At 47.0% G+C, this 17,639-nt stretch overlaps 1 protein-coding gene across 2 annotated transcripts in view; it reads left to right on the forward strand.

Annotated features, from left to right (window-relative positions):
- The first annotated feature begins 4,193 nt into the window (after positions 1–4,193).
- Positions 4,194–17,639, forward strand: part of USP32 (ubiquitin specific peptidase 32) — a 347,736-nt gene continuing 334,290 nt past the window's right edge. Inside the window, exon 1 of one of the 2 annotated variants that reach the window (XM_069757228.1) lies at positions 4,194–4,429. In XM_069757228.1, coding sequence (XP_069613329.1) covers positions 4,372–4,429 — 58 coding nt within the window. In that variant the 5' untranslated portion in view covers positions 4,194–4,371. The remainder of the gene's footprint in view (positions 4,430–17,639) is intronic. The other variant, XM_069757227.1, reaches the window with a different exon arrangement.

Here is a 17,639-nt window from a genome sequence, read left to right on the forward strand (position 1 = left end):
TCAAGGTGCTCAAAACCACATTGAAGAAGTTTATTAACCCTTCTGGTGCTTCACAGGAATTTTTTGAATGTTTAAATAAAAATGAACATTTAACTTTTTTTCACAAAAAATTTAATTCAGCTCCAATTTGTTTAATTTTACCAAGGGTAACAGGAGAAAATAGACCCCAAACATTGTTGTACAATTTGTCCTGAGCACGACAATACCCCACATGTGGGGGTAAACCACTGTTTGGGCGCATGGCAGAGCTCGGAAGCGAAGGAGCGCCATTTGACTTTTCAATGCAAAATTGACTGGAATTGAGATGGGACGCCATGTTTCGTTTGGAGAGCCCCTGATGTGCCTAAACATTGAAACCCCCCACAAGTGACACCATTTTGGAAAGTAGACCCCTTAAGGAACTTATCTAGATGTGTGGTGAGCACTTTGACCCACCAAGTGCTTCACAGAAGTTTATAATGTAGAACCGTAAAAATAAAAAATCATATTTTTTCACAAAAATTAACTTTCCGCCCCCAATTTTTTTTATTTTCCCAAGGGTAAGAGAAGAAATTGGACCCCAAAAGTTGTTGTACAGTTTGTCCTGAGTACGCTGATACCCCATATGTGGGGGTAAACCACTGTTTGGGCGGATGGGAGAGCTCGGAAGGGAAGGAGCGCCGTTTGACTTTTCAATGCAAAATTGACAGGAATTGAGATGGGACGCCATGTTGCGTTTGGAGAGCCACTGATGTGCCTAAACATTGAAACCCCCCACATGTGACACCATTTTGGAAAGTAGACCCCCTAAGGAACTTATCTAGAGGTGTGGTGAGCACTTTGACCCACCAAGTGCTTCACAGAAGTTTATAATGCAGAGCCGTAAAAATAAAACAAAAAATTTTTCCCACAAAAATTATTTTTTTAGCCCCCAGTTTTGTATTTTCCCAAGGGTAACAGGAGAAAGTGGACCCCAAAATTTGTTGCCCAATTTGTCCTGAGTGCGATGATACACCATATGTGGGGGTAACCACTGTTTGGGCGCATGGGAGGGTTCGGAAGGGAAGGAGTGCCATTTGAATGCAGACTTAGATGGAATGGTCTGCAGGTGTCACATTGCGTTTGCAGAGCCCCTAATGTACCTAAACAGTAGAAACCCCCCACAAGTGACACCATTTTGGAAACTAGACCCCCTAAGGAACTCATCTAGATGTGTTGTGAAAGCTTTGAACCCCCAAGTGTTTCACTACAGTTTGTAACGCAGAGCCGTGAAAATTGAAAAAAAAAAATCTTTCCCCCAAAAATTATCTTTTAGCCCCCAGTTTTGTATTTTCCCGAGGGTAAGAGGAGAAATTGGACCCCAAAAGTTGTTGTCCAATTTGTCCTGAGTACGCTGATACCCCATATGTTGGGGTAAACCCCTGTTTGGGCACACGGGAGAGCTCGGAAGGGAAGGAGCACTGTTTTACTTTTTCAACGCAGAATTGGCTGGAATTGAGATCGGACGCCATGTCGCGTTTGGAGAGCCCCTGATGTGCCTAAACAGTGGAAACCCCCCAATTATAACTGAAACCCTAATCCAAACACACCCCTAACCCTAATCCCAACAGTAACCCTAACCACACCTCTAACCCTGACACACACCTAACCCTAATCCCAACCCTATTCCCAACTGTAAATGTAATCTAAACCCTAACCGTAACTTTAGCCCCAACCCTAACTGTAGCCTTAACCCTAGCCCCAACCCTAACTTTAGCCCCAACCCAAACTGTAGCCCTAACCCTAACTTTAGCCCCAACCCTAACTGTAGCCTTAACCCTAGCCCTAACCATAGCCCTAACCCTAGCCCTAACCCTAGCCCTAACCCGAGCCCTAACCCTAGCCCAAACCCTAACCCTAGCCCTAACCCTAGCCCTAATGGAAAAATGGAAATAAATTCATTTTTTTAATTTTTCCCTAACTAAGGGAGTGATGAAGGGGGGTTTGATTTACTTTTATAGCGGGTTTTTTAGCGGATTTTTATGATTTGCAGCCGTCACACACTGAAAGACGCTTTTTATTGCAAAAAATATTTTTTGCGTTACCACATTTTGAGAGCTATAATTTTTCCATATTTTGGTTCACAGCGTCATGTAAGGTCTTGTTTTTTGCGGGACGAGTTGACGTTTTTATTGGTAACATTTTCGGGCACGTTACATTTTTTGATCGCTTTTTATTCTGATTTTTGCGAGGCAGAATGACCAAAAACCAGCTATTCATGAATTTCTTTTGGGGGAGGCGTTTATACCGTTCCGCGTTTGGTAAAATTGATAAATCAGTTTTATTCTTCGGGTCAGTACGTTTACAGCGATACCTCATTTATATCATTTTTTTATGTTTTGGCGCTTTTATACGATAAAAACTATTTTATAGAAAAAATAATTATTTTTGCATCGCTTTATTCTCAGGACTATAACTTTTTTTTTTTTGCTGATGATGCTGTATGGCGGCTCGTTTTTTGCGGGACAAGATGACGCTTTCAGCAGTATCATGGTTATTTATATCCGTCTTTTTGATCGCGTGTTATTCCACTTTTTGTTCGGCGGTATGATAATAAAGCGTTGTTTTTTGCCTCTTTTTTTTTCTTTCTTTCTTACGGTGTTTACTGAAGGGGTTAACTAGTGGGCCAGTTTTATAGGTCGGGCCGTTACGGACGCAGCGATACTAAATATGTGTACTTTTATTGTTTTTTTTAAAAATTTAGATAAAGGAATGTATTTAGGGGAATAATATATATATATTTTTTTATCATTATTTAGGAATATTTTTTTTTATTTTTTTTTTTACACATTTTTAAATTTTTTTTTTTACTTTTTTTACATTGTCCCAGGGGGGGGGGGGGACATCACAGATCAGTGATCTGACAGTGTGCACAGCACTCTGTCAGATCACTGATCTGACATGCAGCGCTGCAGCCTTCACAGTGCCTGCTCTGAGCAGGCTCTGTGAAGCCACCTCCCTCCCTGCAGGACCCGGATCCGCGGCCATCTTGGATTCGGGGCTGGAGGAAGCAGGGAGGGAGGTGAGACCCTCGCAGCAACGCGATCACATCTCGTTGCTGCGGGGGGATCAGGGAAGCCCGCAGGGAGCCCCCTCCCTGCGGGAAGCTTCCCTATACCGCCGGCACATCGTGATCATCTTTGATCGCGGTGTGCCAGGGGTTAATGTGCCGGGGGCGGTCCATGACTGCTCCTGGCACATAGTGCCGGATGTCAGCTGCGATAAACAGCTGACACCCGGCCGCGATCGGCGGCGCTCCCCCCGTGAGCGCCGCCGATCGCGCTGGACGTACTATCCCGTCCGTGGTCATGGGGGCCCACCCCACCTCGACGGGATAGTACGTCCCATGTCAGAAAGGGGTTAAAGGGACACTGTCACCTGAATTTGGAGGGAGCAATCTTCAGCCATGGAGGCGGGGTTTTTTGGGTGTTTGATTCACCCTTTCCTTACCCGCTGGCTGCAATACTGGATTGAAGTTCATTCTCTGTCCTCCGTAGTACATGCCTGCATAAGGCAAGATTGCCTTGCACAGGCGTGTACTATGCAGCACAGAGAATGAACTTTAATCCAATATTGCAGCCAGCGGGTAAGGAAAGGGTGACTCAAACACCCGAAAACCCCGCCTCCATGGCTGAAGATTGTTCCCTCCAAATTCAGGTGACAGTGTCCCTTTAAATGTGGAACACCCCTTTAAAGCAGATTTATGAGCAGTCTGTTTGTCCCAATGGGTGACCAGGACCACGACTACCAATCAAATTACAGCTCTCACCAGGCTAAAACAGGAAAATGAAAGCAGCGTCCTGATTAGTCGCCCCTCATTAATCCCATTCCTTTCACGTTGGACACAGCCAGGACGCCGTAACACTCGCATACAACCTGCGCTACACCGACAAACTCGAGGTCTGCACGCCCTCAACAAACATGGCCGCATCTACCTTCGGGACTGCTAGTCACGTGAGCGTCTCCTTATTCTACGTCAGTACGTCGCTGGCGCTAATGTAATCTGAGATTGGAAAACATTGATGACATGCGGCTTCCACCTCGAATAAGAAAGAACTACATAGGAACCATAATAAGAAACACAACGGACAAGCTGACACGTGGGCGGAGCTCGGCGGTGCAGCGGGGGCCTCACGTGATCGTCTCCGTGAGTGGGCGTGGTTTCCGCTGGAGGAAGCGACGGCTGGAGCGGTAGAGGGCGGGGCTGATGAGGTTGCTGTGTGGAAGGAAGGCAGGTGATGGTACCTGGCGCTGAGTACACCGTTACTGCACTGGAGTAGCCCGGGTGGCACACTAGGCTCCTAGCCATGGACTGAGGAGGCTGTGCAGCGTGCTCTGCTCACCGCAGACATCATGGGCGCCAAGGAGTCCCGCATCGGGTTCCTCACATATGATGAAGCTGTCAAAAGAGGTGAGTGAGGAGGAGACTGGGGAAAATGGGAGCCCGGGTGGTAAGTGACGGGTAGCGATGAGGAAGTGCGGGTGATCAGAGTGACAGGTGATGACGCGGGATGGAAAGGTCAGTGCCAGGCTGCTGTCAGCAGGGAACAGCCTATGGGCACCCAGTGTGGCAGTGCCAGGCTGCTGTCAGCAGGGAACAGCCTATGGGCACCCAGTGTGGCAGTGCCAGGCTGCTGTCAGCAGGGAACAGCCTATGGGCACCCAGTGTGGCAGTGCCATGCTGCTGTCAGCAAGAAACAGCCTATGGGCACCCGCTGTGGCAGTGCCAGGCTGCTGTCAGCAGGGAACAGCCTATGAGCACCCAGTGTGGCAGTGCCAGGCTTCTGTCAGCAAGAAACAGCCTATGGGCACCCAGTGTGGCAGTGCCATGCTGCTGTCAGCAAGAAACAGCCTATGGGCACCCGCTGTGGCAGTGCCAGGCTGCTGTCAGCAAGAAACAGCCTATGGGCACCCAGTGTGGCAGTGCCAGGCTGCTGTCAGCAGTGAACAGCCTATGGGCACCCAGTGTGGTCAGTGCCAGGCTGTTGTGAGCTGGGCGCAGACTATGGGCACCCAATGTGGCAGTGACAGACTCCTGTCAGTAGGGCATAGCCGATGGGCACTCGGTGTGGCAGTGCCAAGAGACCTTAAGGAGGGCACAGCCTATGGGCACCTGGTGTGGCAGTGCCAGGCTGCTGTGAGCATGGCACAGGCTATGGGCACCCGGTGTGTCAGTGACAAGCGGCCATAAGGAGGGCACAGACTGGGCATCCAGTGTGGCAGTGCCAGGGCTGTGTGCCTGGATGCTGCTTGTTTGTTGTCTGCCTCGTCCCATTCTTTTGTTGTCCTCTGGGGAGCGGAGGATCTGCAGGCAGTGCCCGCTTGTAGTCATGTGCTGGCTGTGAGTCTGCACCTTGCTGGAGCCATTATTACCTCGGCCTTTGTGTTCAGTTCCTGCCCAGAGGACGTTTCCTCCGTCTATAACACAACTTTTCCCTTCTTACCTCGTTTTCCCGTTATTACCTTTTCTGTGCTGTGCTGGTGAGTGTGCTTTTATTGCTTGCTGTTATCAGCCACTTCTGGCTGGTGAGAGATTATTACAGGGAGTTTCTAATCGTGCTGTTTTCTTATAGTATTAACACATCATTTATAAACTGCTGGCTTAGTGGTCCTGTAAAGACTACCGTGTATATAAACAACATTTTATTTGATGCATTGAGTAAAAATGAGTCATGTTGTCATAGCGACCAATCAAATCCCCACTTTCATTTTCAAACCTACTGGAAGGAAAGGAATCTCAAATTGAACTGGTTGCTAAGGGCGACATGACACTTCCTGTCAGCTGTCTTCATGCCTGAGGGTTATTTGGGTAAAGTTGTGGCCCATCTCTACAGGCCAACAAGAGAAACACTGGCATAAAGATCATCATCGTTCTCGGCAGCACATCACCACATGCAAACAGGACGTGTGCTGCCGATAACATGATACAGTGATGAGCATATTGGCCATTGTTTTATCCCTACCACTGTGTAAATGAGCACTAATCACTTTTCATATAGCCCATTAATGGCCTGTGGTGGCCCCATCTATAAGGCCATATTCACACACAGCAGATTTGTTGTAGAAGTGTCTGTCCTTGCAGAAAGCCCGGTGCCACCAGATGAATGGACCTGGTTTTCAGTCACAGACATGTCTGGAGCAGATCTGCCACGTGTGACTTTAATCGTGCTCTAATACTGGGTAGACCTGTTCTGGAACCTAGACCTACCTAGTAACCAGCGACAGCATGTTCTCTGCCAGGTGCTATTTTGGAAGCAAGGCTTTTAAGGGTTAATCTTAGCTGGACAGTATGGCAGGTATTAGTTACAACATGGGGTTGCCTCAGCTTTCCAGATAAGGGGCTGTTCACACTGCATAGCTGACACCAATGGGGGTTCTGTCTGATCCTGGACAGAGCCATCTATAATATAACGCTGGGAGCGTCACTCTGTCCGAAGCCTTTATAGACTGCGCAAGTGCCGGCGCAGTCTGGGCCTCACAGAGTGACGCTCCCAGGAGATCGCAGTATGCGTAAACACTGAACGCACACCGCGATCTCCACCGGAGAGTCAGGGACCGCCAGGAGGGTAAGTATATTCACCTGTCCCCCGTTCCAGCGCTGCGTGTGGCTCCGTCTCCCGGGTCCTCTGCTGTGACGTTCACAGTTCAGAGGGCGCGATGACGCACTTAATGCGCGCCGGCGCCGCCCTCTGACTGAACAGTCACAGCCAGAGGAGCCGGAAGATGGCGGCGCGCAGCGCTGGAACGGGACAGACAGGTGAGTATAGCAAGTGCTGGGGGCCTGAGCTAGCGGTGACTCCGGCACCTGACCCCCACAGCGCGTCGGTGTCCCCGCCTGCTCAGGCCCCCAGCACTCGGCGCCCAGCGACGATAGGTGAGTATGGTGTTTTTTTTTATTTTTTTATATATATATGGCAGCAGCATACGGGGCATATATAATGGAGCATCTTATGGGGGGCATATAATACAATGGTGGCGCAGGATGGGAGCAGCACATGACAGAACGGGGGCGCAGGATGGCAGCAGCACATGACAGAACGGGGGCGCAGGATGGCAGCAGCACATGACAGAACGGGCGCAGGATGGTAGCAGCACATGACAGAACGGGGGCGCAGGATGGGAGCAGCACATGACAGAACGGGCGCAAGATGGCAGCAGCACACGACAGAACGGGCGCAGGATGGTAGCAGCACATGACAGAACGGGGGCACAAGATGGGAGCAGCACATGACAGAACAGGGGCGCAGGATGGGAGCAGCACATGACAGAACGGGGGCGCAGGATGGCAGCAGCACATGACAGAACAGGGGCCCAGGATGGGAGCAGCACAGGATGGGGGCACAGGATGGGAGCAGCAAATGACAGAATGGAGGCGCAGGATGGGTGCAAAACATGTCACAATGGGGGCGCAGGATGGGAGCAGCACATGACAGAATGGGGGCGCAGCATGGGTGCAACACACGACAGAATGGGGGCGCAAGATGGGTGCAGAAAATGTCAGAATGGAGGCGCAGGATGGGTGCAGAACATGTCAGAATGGGGGCGCAGGATGGGAGCAGCACATGACAGAATGGGGGCGCAGGATGGATGCAACACATGACAGAATGGGGGCGCAGGATGGGTGCAACACATGACAGAATGGGGCGCAAGATGGGTGCAACACATGACAGAATGGGGGCGCAAGATGGGTGCAACACATGGCAGGATGGGGGCGCAGGATGGGTGCAGCACATGTCAGATTGGGGGTGCAGGATGGGAGCAGCACATGTCAGAATGGGGGTGCAGGATGGGTGCAGCACATACCAGGATGGAGACCATATACCAATATAGATGCTCGCCACCCGGGCGTAGAACGGGTTCAATAACTAGTAGAGTATAATGGCACAGGTGACATCCAGTCACTGACTTTGATCTTCGTCAGGATGCTCAATGAATTCCTTCTGATTCCCCAAAGGTTCCCAGATACTGGATTTACTGGGCTCAATGGTCTCATGCCTCTGCATTGACATGATCACGGAGCCCAGTGATTGATTGCAGCGGTCACTTGCAGTGTTGTTGTGACTTTTTCACTGCAGTCTGTCAACAAAGACTGTCGACAGGCTGCAATGATGAGCGAGTATATCAACTTATGTTATTTTTAACCTCTGCAAGCCAATAAAATGTAACAAATGTATGCCCTTTTAAGTAATGCATCCTGGGCACCTGATCATGTCATGCTCTCTAGGTCTCATCATTCTTGGGGGTGATTTTTCTGCTGCTTATACAGTACTAGTATAATCTGGAAGATTTTATGAAATTAATGCACACGCTGCAAAAAGTATCCGCTGCACCTAGTACTTTGTACTTTTCTGTATAACTCCTGTGCGCCGGGCTCCTACATATGTGCACAGTCTCATTGAGGCACACAAATGTGATTATTTGTAGCATGCCTTACAAAAATAGACAGAAAAAAGTCACATTTCTCAATCCTGAAAGCCTCAGGGAAGACGGACTAATTACCTCTCTCCATAAATATTTCCTTAGTGAATGAGTTTGGCGGCAGGATACTCGAGGGGCAAAGGGTTAACGTTATCAAAGGTTGCTTAATCATTAGCATTCCTTCAGGTTGTACTTGCAAGGCTTCCAGATAAGAGCTAAGCATTGGAAATTTTTTTTTTTTAGTAAATATAGTGCTATTGTCCATTCTGAACCACCATTGTTCAGCTACTACTCCCCTAAAAGATTAGCTGATTTAAGGGGTCCCACTGTTCTCGAGAATAGAGGGGGCCTCTATTATTGCTATATAATCGTGGCGGGAGGTTGTCTAAACAAGACTCCTCTTTCATGCCTCCACAAGACACGCATATTTCTACAGCTTTTTAAGTGCTTATAAAAATTAAAAAATATGAATTTGATTTTTTTACAAGCTTTTTTGTCCTGTTATTTTTTTATTTTTTTTGTGTGTTAATGGGAACCTGTCATCAGACATTGCTATTTACCTGCAACCACAGGGCTAATTTGCTGGTAAGTACCGTTCTACACATGTGCAGTAATCATAACTGGATGTTTGGCTGCAGGTAGAAAATGTAGTTACTTTCTCCCTGCAGCCACTTACTTGCAGTCATTAAGGTGGTGAAGAGAGCTGGTGCAGTGAGCATGTGGTAGTCACACCCCCCACACCTTGACTGACACGACCTGCTTTGTGGCGTTTGTGCAGAGCAGAATGTGAAGAATCACTTGGACTGATTGCAGCACGCTATGAATGCTCACATACCCCGATAACTGGAAGCAAGCAGCTGCAGGGAGAATTTAACTACATTTTCTCCCTGTAACCAAACATCCAGTTAAATCAGACCTAGGCATAGTGAGGGCCACATGCGGCCCTTTGTATGTTTTCCGATGCAGACTAGGACAGCCAAAGGGCTGGATTTAGTGACGTCCCGCACCACACAGCCTCCTCCATCCCGGCATCTACAATTAACTTTTTTTCTAATTCACTGTACATTCTGGGAAATTGTAGGGACATCATGCTCTGCCCTGAGGGACATGTGTGGGGACATCATACTGAGTCAGTGTTTTCTTTTTTTTTTTTTTATGGTACATACACACGTGGTCAAAATTGTTGGTAATTACAGAAAAACCCACAATGGTCACAGAAATAACTTGAATCTGACAAAAGTAAGAATCAATCAAAAATACATAAAAATGAACAAATGAAAGTCTGGCATTGCTTTTCAACCATGCTTCCACAGAATAAAATAAAATAATGTGACAGAAGGGACATGTTAAATCCAGGTGTGTTCACTAACTACCATCACAGGTGTCTACAATCTTGGAATCAGTGAGTGGGCCGGTATGTACAGTGGGGCAAAAAAGTATTTAGTCAGTCAGCAATAGTGCAAGTTCCACCACTTAAAAAGATGGGAGGCGTCTGTAATTTACATCATAGGTAGACCTCAACTATGGGAGACAAACTGAGAAAAAAAAATCCAGAAAATCGCATTGTCTGTTTTTTTAACATTTTATTTGCATATTATGGTGGAAAATAAGTATTTGGTTAGAAACAAACAATCAAGATTTCTGGCTCTCACAGACCTGTAACTTCTTCTTTAAGAGTCTCCTCTTTCCTCCACTCATTACCTGTAGTAATGGCACCTGTTTAAACTTGTTATCAGTATAAAAAGACACCTGTGCACACCCTCAAACAGTCTGACTCCAAACTCCACTATGGTGAAGACCAAAGAGCTGTCAAAGGACACCAGAAACAAAATTGTAGCCCTGCACCAGGCTGGGAAGATTGAATCTGCAATAGCCAACCAGCTTGGAGTGAAGAAATCAACAGTGGGAGCAATAATTAGAAAATGGAAGACATACAAGACCACTGATAATCTCCCTCGATCTGGGGCTCCACGCAAAATCCCACCCCGTGGGGTCAGAATGATCACAAGAACGGTGAGCAAAAATCCCAGAACCACGCGGGGGGACCTAGTGAATGAACTGCAGAGAGCTGGGATCAATGTAACAAGGCCTACCATAAGTAACACACTACGCCACCATGGACTCAGATCCTGCAGTGCCAGACGTGTCCCACTGCTTAAGCCAGTACATGTCCGGGCCCATCTGAAGTTTGCTAGAGAGCATTTGGATGATCCAGAGGAGTTTGGGGAGAATGTCCTATGGTCTGATGAAACCAAACTGGAACTGTTTGGTAGAAACACAACTTGTTGTGTTTGGAGGAAAAAGAATACTGAGTTGCATCCATCAAACACCATACCTACTGTAAAGCATGGTGGTGGAAACATCATGCTTTGGGGCTGTTTCTCTGCAAAGGGGCCAGGACGACTGATCCGGGTACATGAAAGAATGAATGGGGCCATGTATCGTGAGATTTTGAGTGCAAACCTTCCATCAGCAAGGGCGTTGAAGATGAAACGTGGCTGGGTCATTCAACATGACAATGATCCAAAGCACACCGCCAGGGCAACGAAGGTGTGGCTTCGTAAGAAGCATTTCAAGGTCCTGGAGTGGCCTAGCCAGTCTCCAGATCTCAACCCTATAGAAGACCTTTGGAGGGAGTTGAAAGTCCGTGTTGCCAAGTGAAAAGCCAAAAACATCACTGCTCTAGAGGAGATCTGCATGGAGGAATGGGCCAAACATACCAACAACAGTGTGTGGCAACCTTGTGAAGACTTACAGAAAACGTTTGACCTCTGTCATTGCCAACAAAGGATATATTACAAAGTATTGAGATGAAATTTTGTTTCTGACCAAATACTTATTTTCCACCATAATATGCAAATAAAATGTTAAAAAAAACAGACAATGTGATTTTCTGGATTTTTTTTTTCTCAGTTTGTCTCCCATAGTTGAGGTCTACCTATGATGTAAATTACAGACGCCTCTCATCTTTTTAAGTGGTGGAACTTGCACTATTGCTGACTGACTAAATACTTTTTTGCCCCACTGTATATAGGGCTACAGATACTCACTGTGCTGTTTGGTGACATGGTATGTATCACACCCAACATGGACCAGAGGAAGCAAAGGAAAGTGTTGTCTCAGGAGATTAGAAAGAAAATTATAGACAAACATGTTAAAGGTAAAAGTTATAAGACCATCTCAAAGCATCCTGATGTTCCTGTGACTACAGTTGCACATATTATTCAGAAATTTAAGATCCATGGGACAGTAGCCAACCTCCCTGGGCGTGGCCGCAGGAGGAAAATCGATGACCAATCAAAGAGACGGATAATACGAATGGTAACAAAAGAGCCCAGAAAAACTTCAAGGTGAACTTCAAGCTCAAGGATCACCAGTGTCAGATCGCACCAGCCGTCATTGTATGAGCCAAAGTGGACTTCATGAAATTCTGGATAGAATATTCAAGATGCCGACAATTCCACGATCCTCCAAAATCAGGCAAGGGAATCCGAATTCAGAAGAGTTGAATACTTAATTCAGGGCTATAAAACTATGTGGACGTCCTGTCCACTTCCTGAGGTACATAGCCAATATTAACCACATGGTATTACATATATAGGGTGGGCTGGACATAGAAAGAAGGGGCGTCAAACACACCTGTCTGTCTCTAATCCTGGTCTGCAATTAAGACAAGAGAATATTACGAAAAAAGGTTTTTCAGTAATGAATATGGACCAGACTCCACTCCCATAGGGGTGGAGCCGCATATTCATTACTATAATGAGCGGTAACGCTGACCGCTCAACCCTAGAAGAAGCAGCCGGAGATGCAGGGAAAGCGCCAGGAGCAGGTGAGTATAATGGGGAGGGGGAGCATTGCGCGATATTCACCTATTCTCGTTCCGGGCGCCGCTCCGTCTTCCGCGTCCTCTGCAGTGATGCTCAGGTCAGAGGGCACGATGACGTGGTTAGTCCGCGCCCTCTGCCTGAACGTTAGTGCAGAGGACGCGGAAGACACAGCTGTGCTGGAACGAGGACCGGTGAGTATTGCAAGTGCCGGGGGCCTGAGCGACGAGATGTGAGTGTCATTTTTTTTTTTTTTTAATCGCAACAACAGCATATGGGGCAAATATCTCTATGGAGCATCTTTTTGGGGCCATATTAAACGTTTGTGCAGCACTATATGGGGCAAATATTATTAATATTGTTTATTTATATAGCACCATTAATTCCATGGTACTGTACATGTGAAAAGGGGTTACATACAGGGTTATAGATATCGTTAACAGTAAACAAATTTACAATGACAGACTGGTACAGAGGGGAGAGGACCCAGTCCTTGTGGACTTACATTCTTCGGGATAATGGGGAAGAGTCAGGAGGTCGGTGTGCTGCAGCACTGGTGGTTGGTGAGGCGGCAGCTCGGGTGGTTGCTGAGGCGGCAGAATGGTTATTGCAGGCTGTAGGCTTTCCTGAAGAGATGCGTTTTCAGGTTCCGGCTGAAAGATCCAAGGGTGGTGGATAATCGGACATGTTGAGGCGTGCAATTCCAGAAGATGGGGGATATTCGGGAGAAATCTTGGAGGCGGTTGTGTGACGAACGAATAAGTGTGGAGGAGAGTAGGAGGTCTTGGGAGGATCGAAGATTACTTGAGGGAAGATATTGGGAGATTAGTTCAGAGATATAGGGAGGGGACAGATTGTGGATGGCTTTGTAGATCAGCGTTAGTAGTTTGAACTGGATTCGTTGGGGAATTGGGAGCCAGTGGAGGGATTTGCAGAGGGGTGAAGCAGGGGAGTAGCGAGGAGAGAGGTAGATTATCCTAGCAGCAGAGTTGAGGACAGACTGGAGTGGTACAAGGGAGTTAGCGGGGAGGCCACAGAGGAGGGTGTTGCAGTAATCGAGGCGGGAGATGATGAGGGCATGCACAAGAGTTTAGTAGATTGTGGGCTGAGGAAGGGACGGATTCTGGCAATATTTTTGAGTTGGAGGCGACAGGAGGTGGCAAGAGTTTGGACATGCGGTTTGAGGGATAGGGCATAATCGAGAGTTACCCCGAGGCAGCAGATTTCAGGTGTGGGAGAGAGCATAATGCCTTTTCCCATAATGGATAGATCAGGTGGGATACGCGAGATGGGGGAAAGATGATGAGTTCGGTTTTGTCTACATTGAGTTTTAGGAAGCGAGAGTTGAAGGAGGATATGGCTGACAGACACTCCGGGATTCTGAACAGAAGGGAGGCGACATCTGAGCCAGAGAGGTAGATCTGAGTGTCGTCTACATATAGGTGGTACTGGAAGCCATGGGACTTTGAGTTGTCCTAGGCCAAGGGTATAGATGGGAAAAAAGTAGAGGCCCTAGGACAGAGCCTTGAGGGACTCGAAAAGAGAGGGGGCGGGGTGAGGAGGTAGTGTGGGAGTGGGAAACGCTTAATGTGCGGTCGGAAAGGTATGAGGCAATCCAGGACAGGGCAAGGCCTTTGATGCCGAGGGAAGAAAGAATCTGTAGCAGTAGGCAGTGGTCGACTGTCGAAAGCAGAGGACAGGTCGAGAAGGAGGAGGATGGAGAACTGTCTGTTAGATTTGGCTGTAAGTCCTTAGTAATTTTGGTCAGAGCAGTTTCGGTGGAGTGGTGGGGCGGAAGACAGATTGGAGGTTGTCAAGGAGAGAGTTAGATGAGAGGTGGGAGGAAAGTTGACCATGGACATGCTGCTCCAGGAGTTTGGAAGCAAACAGGAGCAGTGATATGGGGCGATAGCTGGGCATAGCAGTTGGGTCAGGGTTAGCTTTTTTGAGGATGAGTGTGATGGTGGCATGTTTGAAGGCAGAGGGGAAGTACCAGAAGATAGCAATAGGTTGAAGAGATGGGTTAGGGCTGGAATGAGCGTGTTAGTGAGGTTGGGGAGCAGGTGGGAAGGGATGGGGTCAATTGCACAGGTGGTGAGGTGTGATTTGGAAAGGAGGCGAGTAAGTTCTCCTTCAGTGATGTTGGAGAGGGAGGTTATTGGGGAAGGGCAGAGGTCTGGTATATGGAGTGATTGGGGTGGTGGAACAGTAAAGGTTTGCCTTGTTTGGTCGATCTTGTTTTTGAAGTAGGTGGCAAAGTCCTTAGAAGAGATGAGCAGAGTTGGAGGTAGCAGTTGGGGTCTGAGGAGAGAGTTAAATGTGCTGAACAGTTGTTTTGGGTTGTAGGATAGTGAGGATAAAAGGTTAGTGAAATAGGTCTGTTTAGCAGAAGTGAGGGCTAGTTTGAAGGCAAGTGTAGCTTGTTTGAAAGCGGTGAAGTCGTCTGGCAGGCGTGTTTTTTTCCAACGCCGCTCTGCGATCCTGGATGCTTGTCGGAGTTTTTTGGTGAGGTTGTTATGCCAGGGTTGCCTATTGATTTGTCGCACTTTGCCATGCATGAGAGGGGCGACTGAGTCTATGGCTGATGTGAGGATGGAGTTGTAGAAAGCGGTGTATCCGTGTTGTGGAGTGAAGATATGGAGGACAGGGGTAGAAGAGAGTCTGTGAATGTCTAGGTGTGCAAGGTTTCTGCGAGGATGTGGTACTGGCTGGACATGGTTGGCGGGTGATATTTTTATGGAGCATCTTATGGGGCCATAATCAACGTTTGTGCAGCATTATATGGGGCAAATATCTCTATGGAGCATCTTATGGGGCCATAATCAACATTTGTGTAGCATTATATTGGGCAAATATCTCTATGGAGCATCTTATGGAGCCCTTATTAACCTTTATGCAGTACTGCATGGGGCAAATGTGTCTATGGAGCATCTTATGGGGCCATTATTAACCTTTGTGCAGCATTATATGGGCATATTTTAACCCCTTCATGACCCAGCCTATTTTGACCTTAAAGACCTTGCCGTTTTTTGCAATTCTGACCAGTGTCCCTTTATGAGGTAATAACTCAGGAACGCTTCAACGGATCCTAGCGGTTCTGAGATTGTTTTTTCGTGACATATTGGGCTGCATGTTAGTGGTAAATTTAGGTCAATAAATTCTGCGTTTATTTGTGATAAAAACGGAAATTTGGCGAAAATTTTGAAAATTTTGCAATTTTCACATTTTTAATTTTTATTCTGTTAAACCAGAGAGATATGTGACACAAAATAGTTAATAAATAACATTTCCCACATGTTTACTTTACATCAGCACAATTTTGGAAACAAAATTTTTTTTTGTTAGGAAGTTATAAGGGTTAAAATTTGACCAGCGATTTGTCATTTTTACAACGAAATTTACAAAACCATTTTTTTTTAGGGACCACCTCACATTTGAAGTCAGTTTGAGGGGTCTATATGGCTGAAAATACCCAAAAGTGACACCATTCTAAAAACTGCACCCCTCAAGGTACTCAAAACCACATTCAAGAAGTTTATTAACCCTTCAGGTGCTTCACAGCAGCAGAAGCAACATGGAAGGAAAAAATGAACATTTAACTTTTTAGTCACAAAAATTATCTTTTAGCAACAATTTTTTTATTTTCCCAATGGTAAAAGGAGAAACTGAACCACGAAAGTTGTTGTCCAATTTGTCCTGAGTACGCTGATACCTCATATGTGGGGGTAAACTACTGTTTGGGCACACGTCGGGGCTCAGAAGGGAAGTAGTGACTTTTGAAATGCAGACTTTGATGGAATGGTCTGCGGGTGTCACGTTGCGTTTGCAGAGCCCCTGGTGTGCCTAAACAGTAGAAACCCCCACAAGTGACCCCATTTTAGAAACTAGACCCCCCAAGGAACTTATCTTGATATGTGGTGAGCACTTTGAACCCCCAAGTGCTTCACAGACGTTTACAACGCAGAGCCGTGAAAATAAAAAATCATTTTTCTTTCCTCAAAAATTATGTTTTAGCAAGCATTTTTTTAGATTCACAAGGGTAACAGGAGAAATTGGACCCCAGTAATTGTTGCGCAGTTTGTCCTGAGTATGCTGGTACCCCATATGTGGGGGTAAACCACTGTTTGGGCACACGTCAGGGCTCGGAAGTGAGGGAGCACCATTTGACTTTTTGAATACGAGATTGGCTGGAATCAATGGTGGCGCCATGTTGCGTTTGGAGACCCCTGATGTGCCTAAACAGTGGTAACCCCTCAATTCTAACTCCAACACTAACCCCCCCACACCCCTAACCCTAATCCCAACTGTAGCCATAACTCTAATCACAACCCTATCCACAACCCTAATTCCAACCCTAACCCTAAGGCTATGTGCCAACGTTGCAGATTCGTGTGAGATATTTCCGCACCATTTTTGAAAATGGTTTTGAAAATGATTTTCCGCGGATTTCCAGTGTTTTTTGTGCGGATTTCACCTGCGGATTCCTATTGAGGAACAGGTGTAAAACGCTGCGGAATCCGCACAAAGAATTGACATGCTGCGGAAAATACAACGCAGCGTTTCCGCGCGGTATTTTCCGCACCATGGGCACAGCGGATTTGGTTTTTCATATGTTTACATGGTACTGTAAACCTGATGGAACACTGCTGCGAATCCGCAGTGGCCAATCCGCAGCCAAATCCGCACAGTGTGCACATAGCCTAATTCTAAAGGTATGTGCACACGCTGCGGAAAACGCTGCGGATCCGCAGCAGTTTCCCATGAGTTTACAGTTCAATGTAAACCTACGGGAAACAAAAATCGCTGTACACATGCTATGGAAAATCTGCACGGAAACGCAGCGGTTTACATTCCGCAGCATGTCACTTCTTTGTGCGGATTCCGCAGCGGTTTTACAACTGCTCCAATAGAAAATCGCAGTTGTAAAACCGCAGTGAAATGCGCAGAAAAAAAAGCGGTAAATCCGCCATAAATCCGCAGCGGTTTAGCACTGCGGATTTATCATATCCGCAGCGGAAAAATCCGCAGTGGACCAGAATACGTGTGCACATACCGAAACCCTAGCCCTAACCCTAGCCCTAACCCGAGCACTAACCCTAGCCCTAACCCTAGCCCTAACCCGAGCACTAACCCTAACCCTACCCCTAACCCTACCCCTAACCCTAACCCTATTCTAACATTAGTGAAAAAAAAAATTTCTTTATTTTTTTATTGTCCCTACCTATGGGGGTGACAAAGGGGGGGGGTCATTTATTATTTTTTTTATTTTGATCACTGAGATATAATCTATCTCAGTGATCAAAATGCACTTTGGAACGAATCTGCCGGCCGGCAGATTCGGCGGGCGCACTGCGCGTGCGCCCGCCATTTTGGAAG

Source organism: Ranitomeya imitator, chromosome 3, assembly GCF_032444005.1.
Source record: "Ranitomeya imitator isolate aRanImi1 chromosome 3, aRanImi1.pri, whole genome shotgun sequence".
In the NCBI taxonomy this organism is placed as follows: domain Eukaryota; kingdom Metazoa; phylum Chordata; class Amphibia; order Anura; family Dendrobatidae; genus Ranitomeya; species Ranitomeya imitator.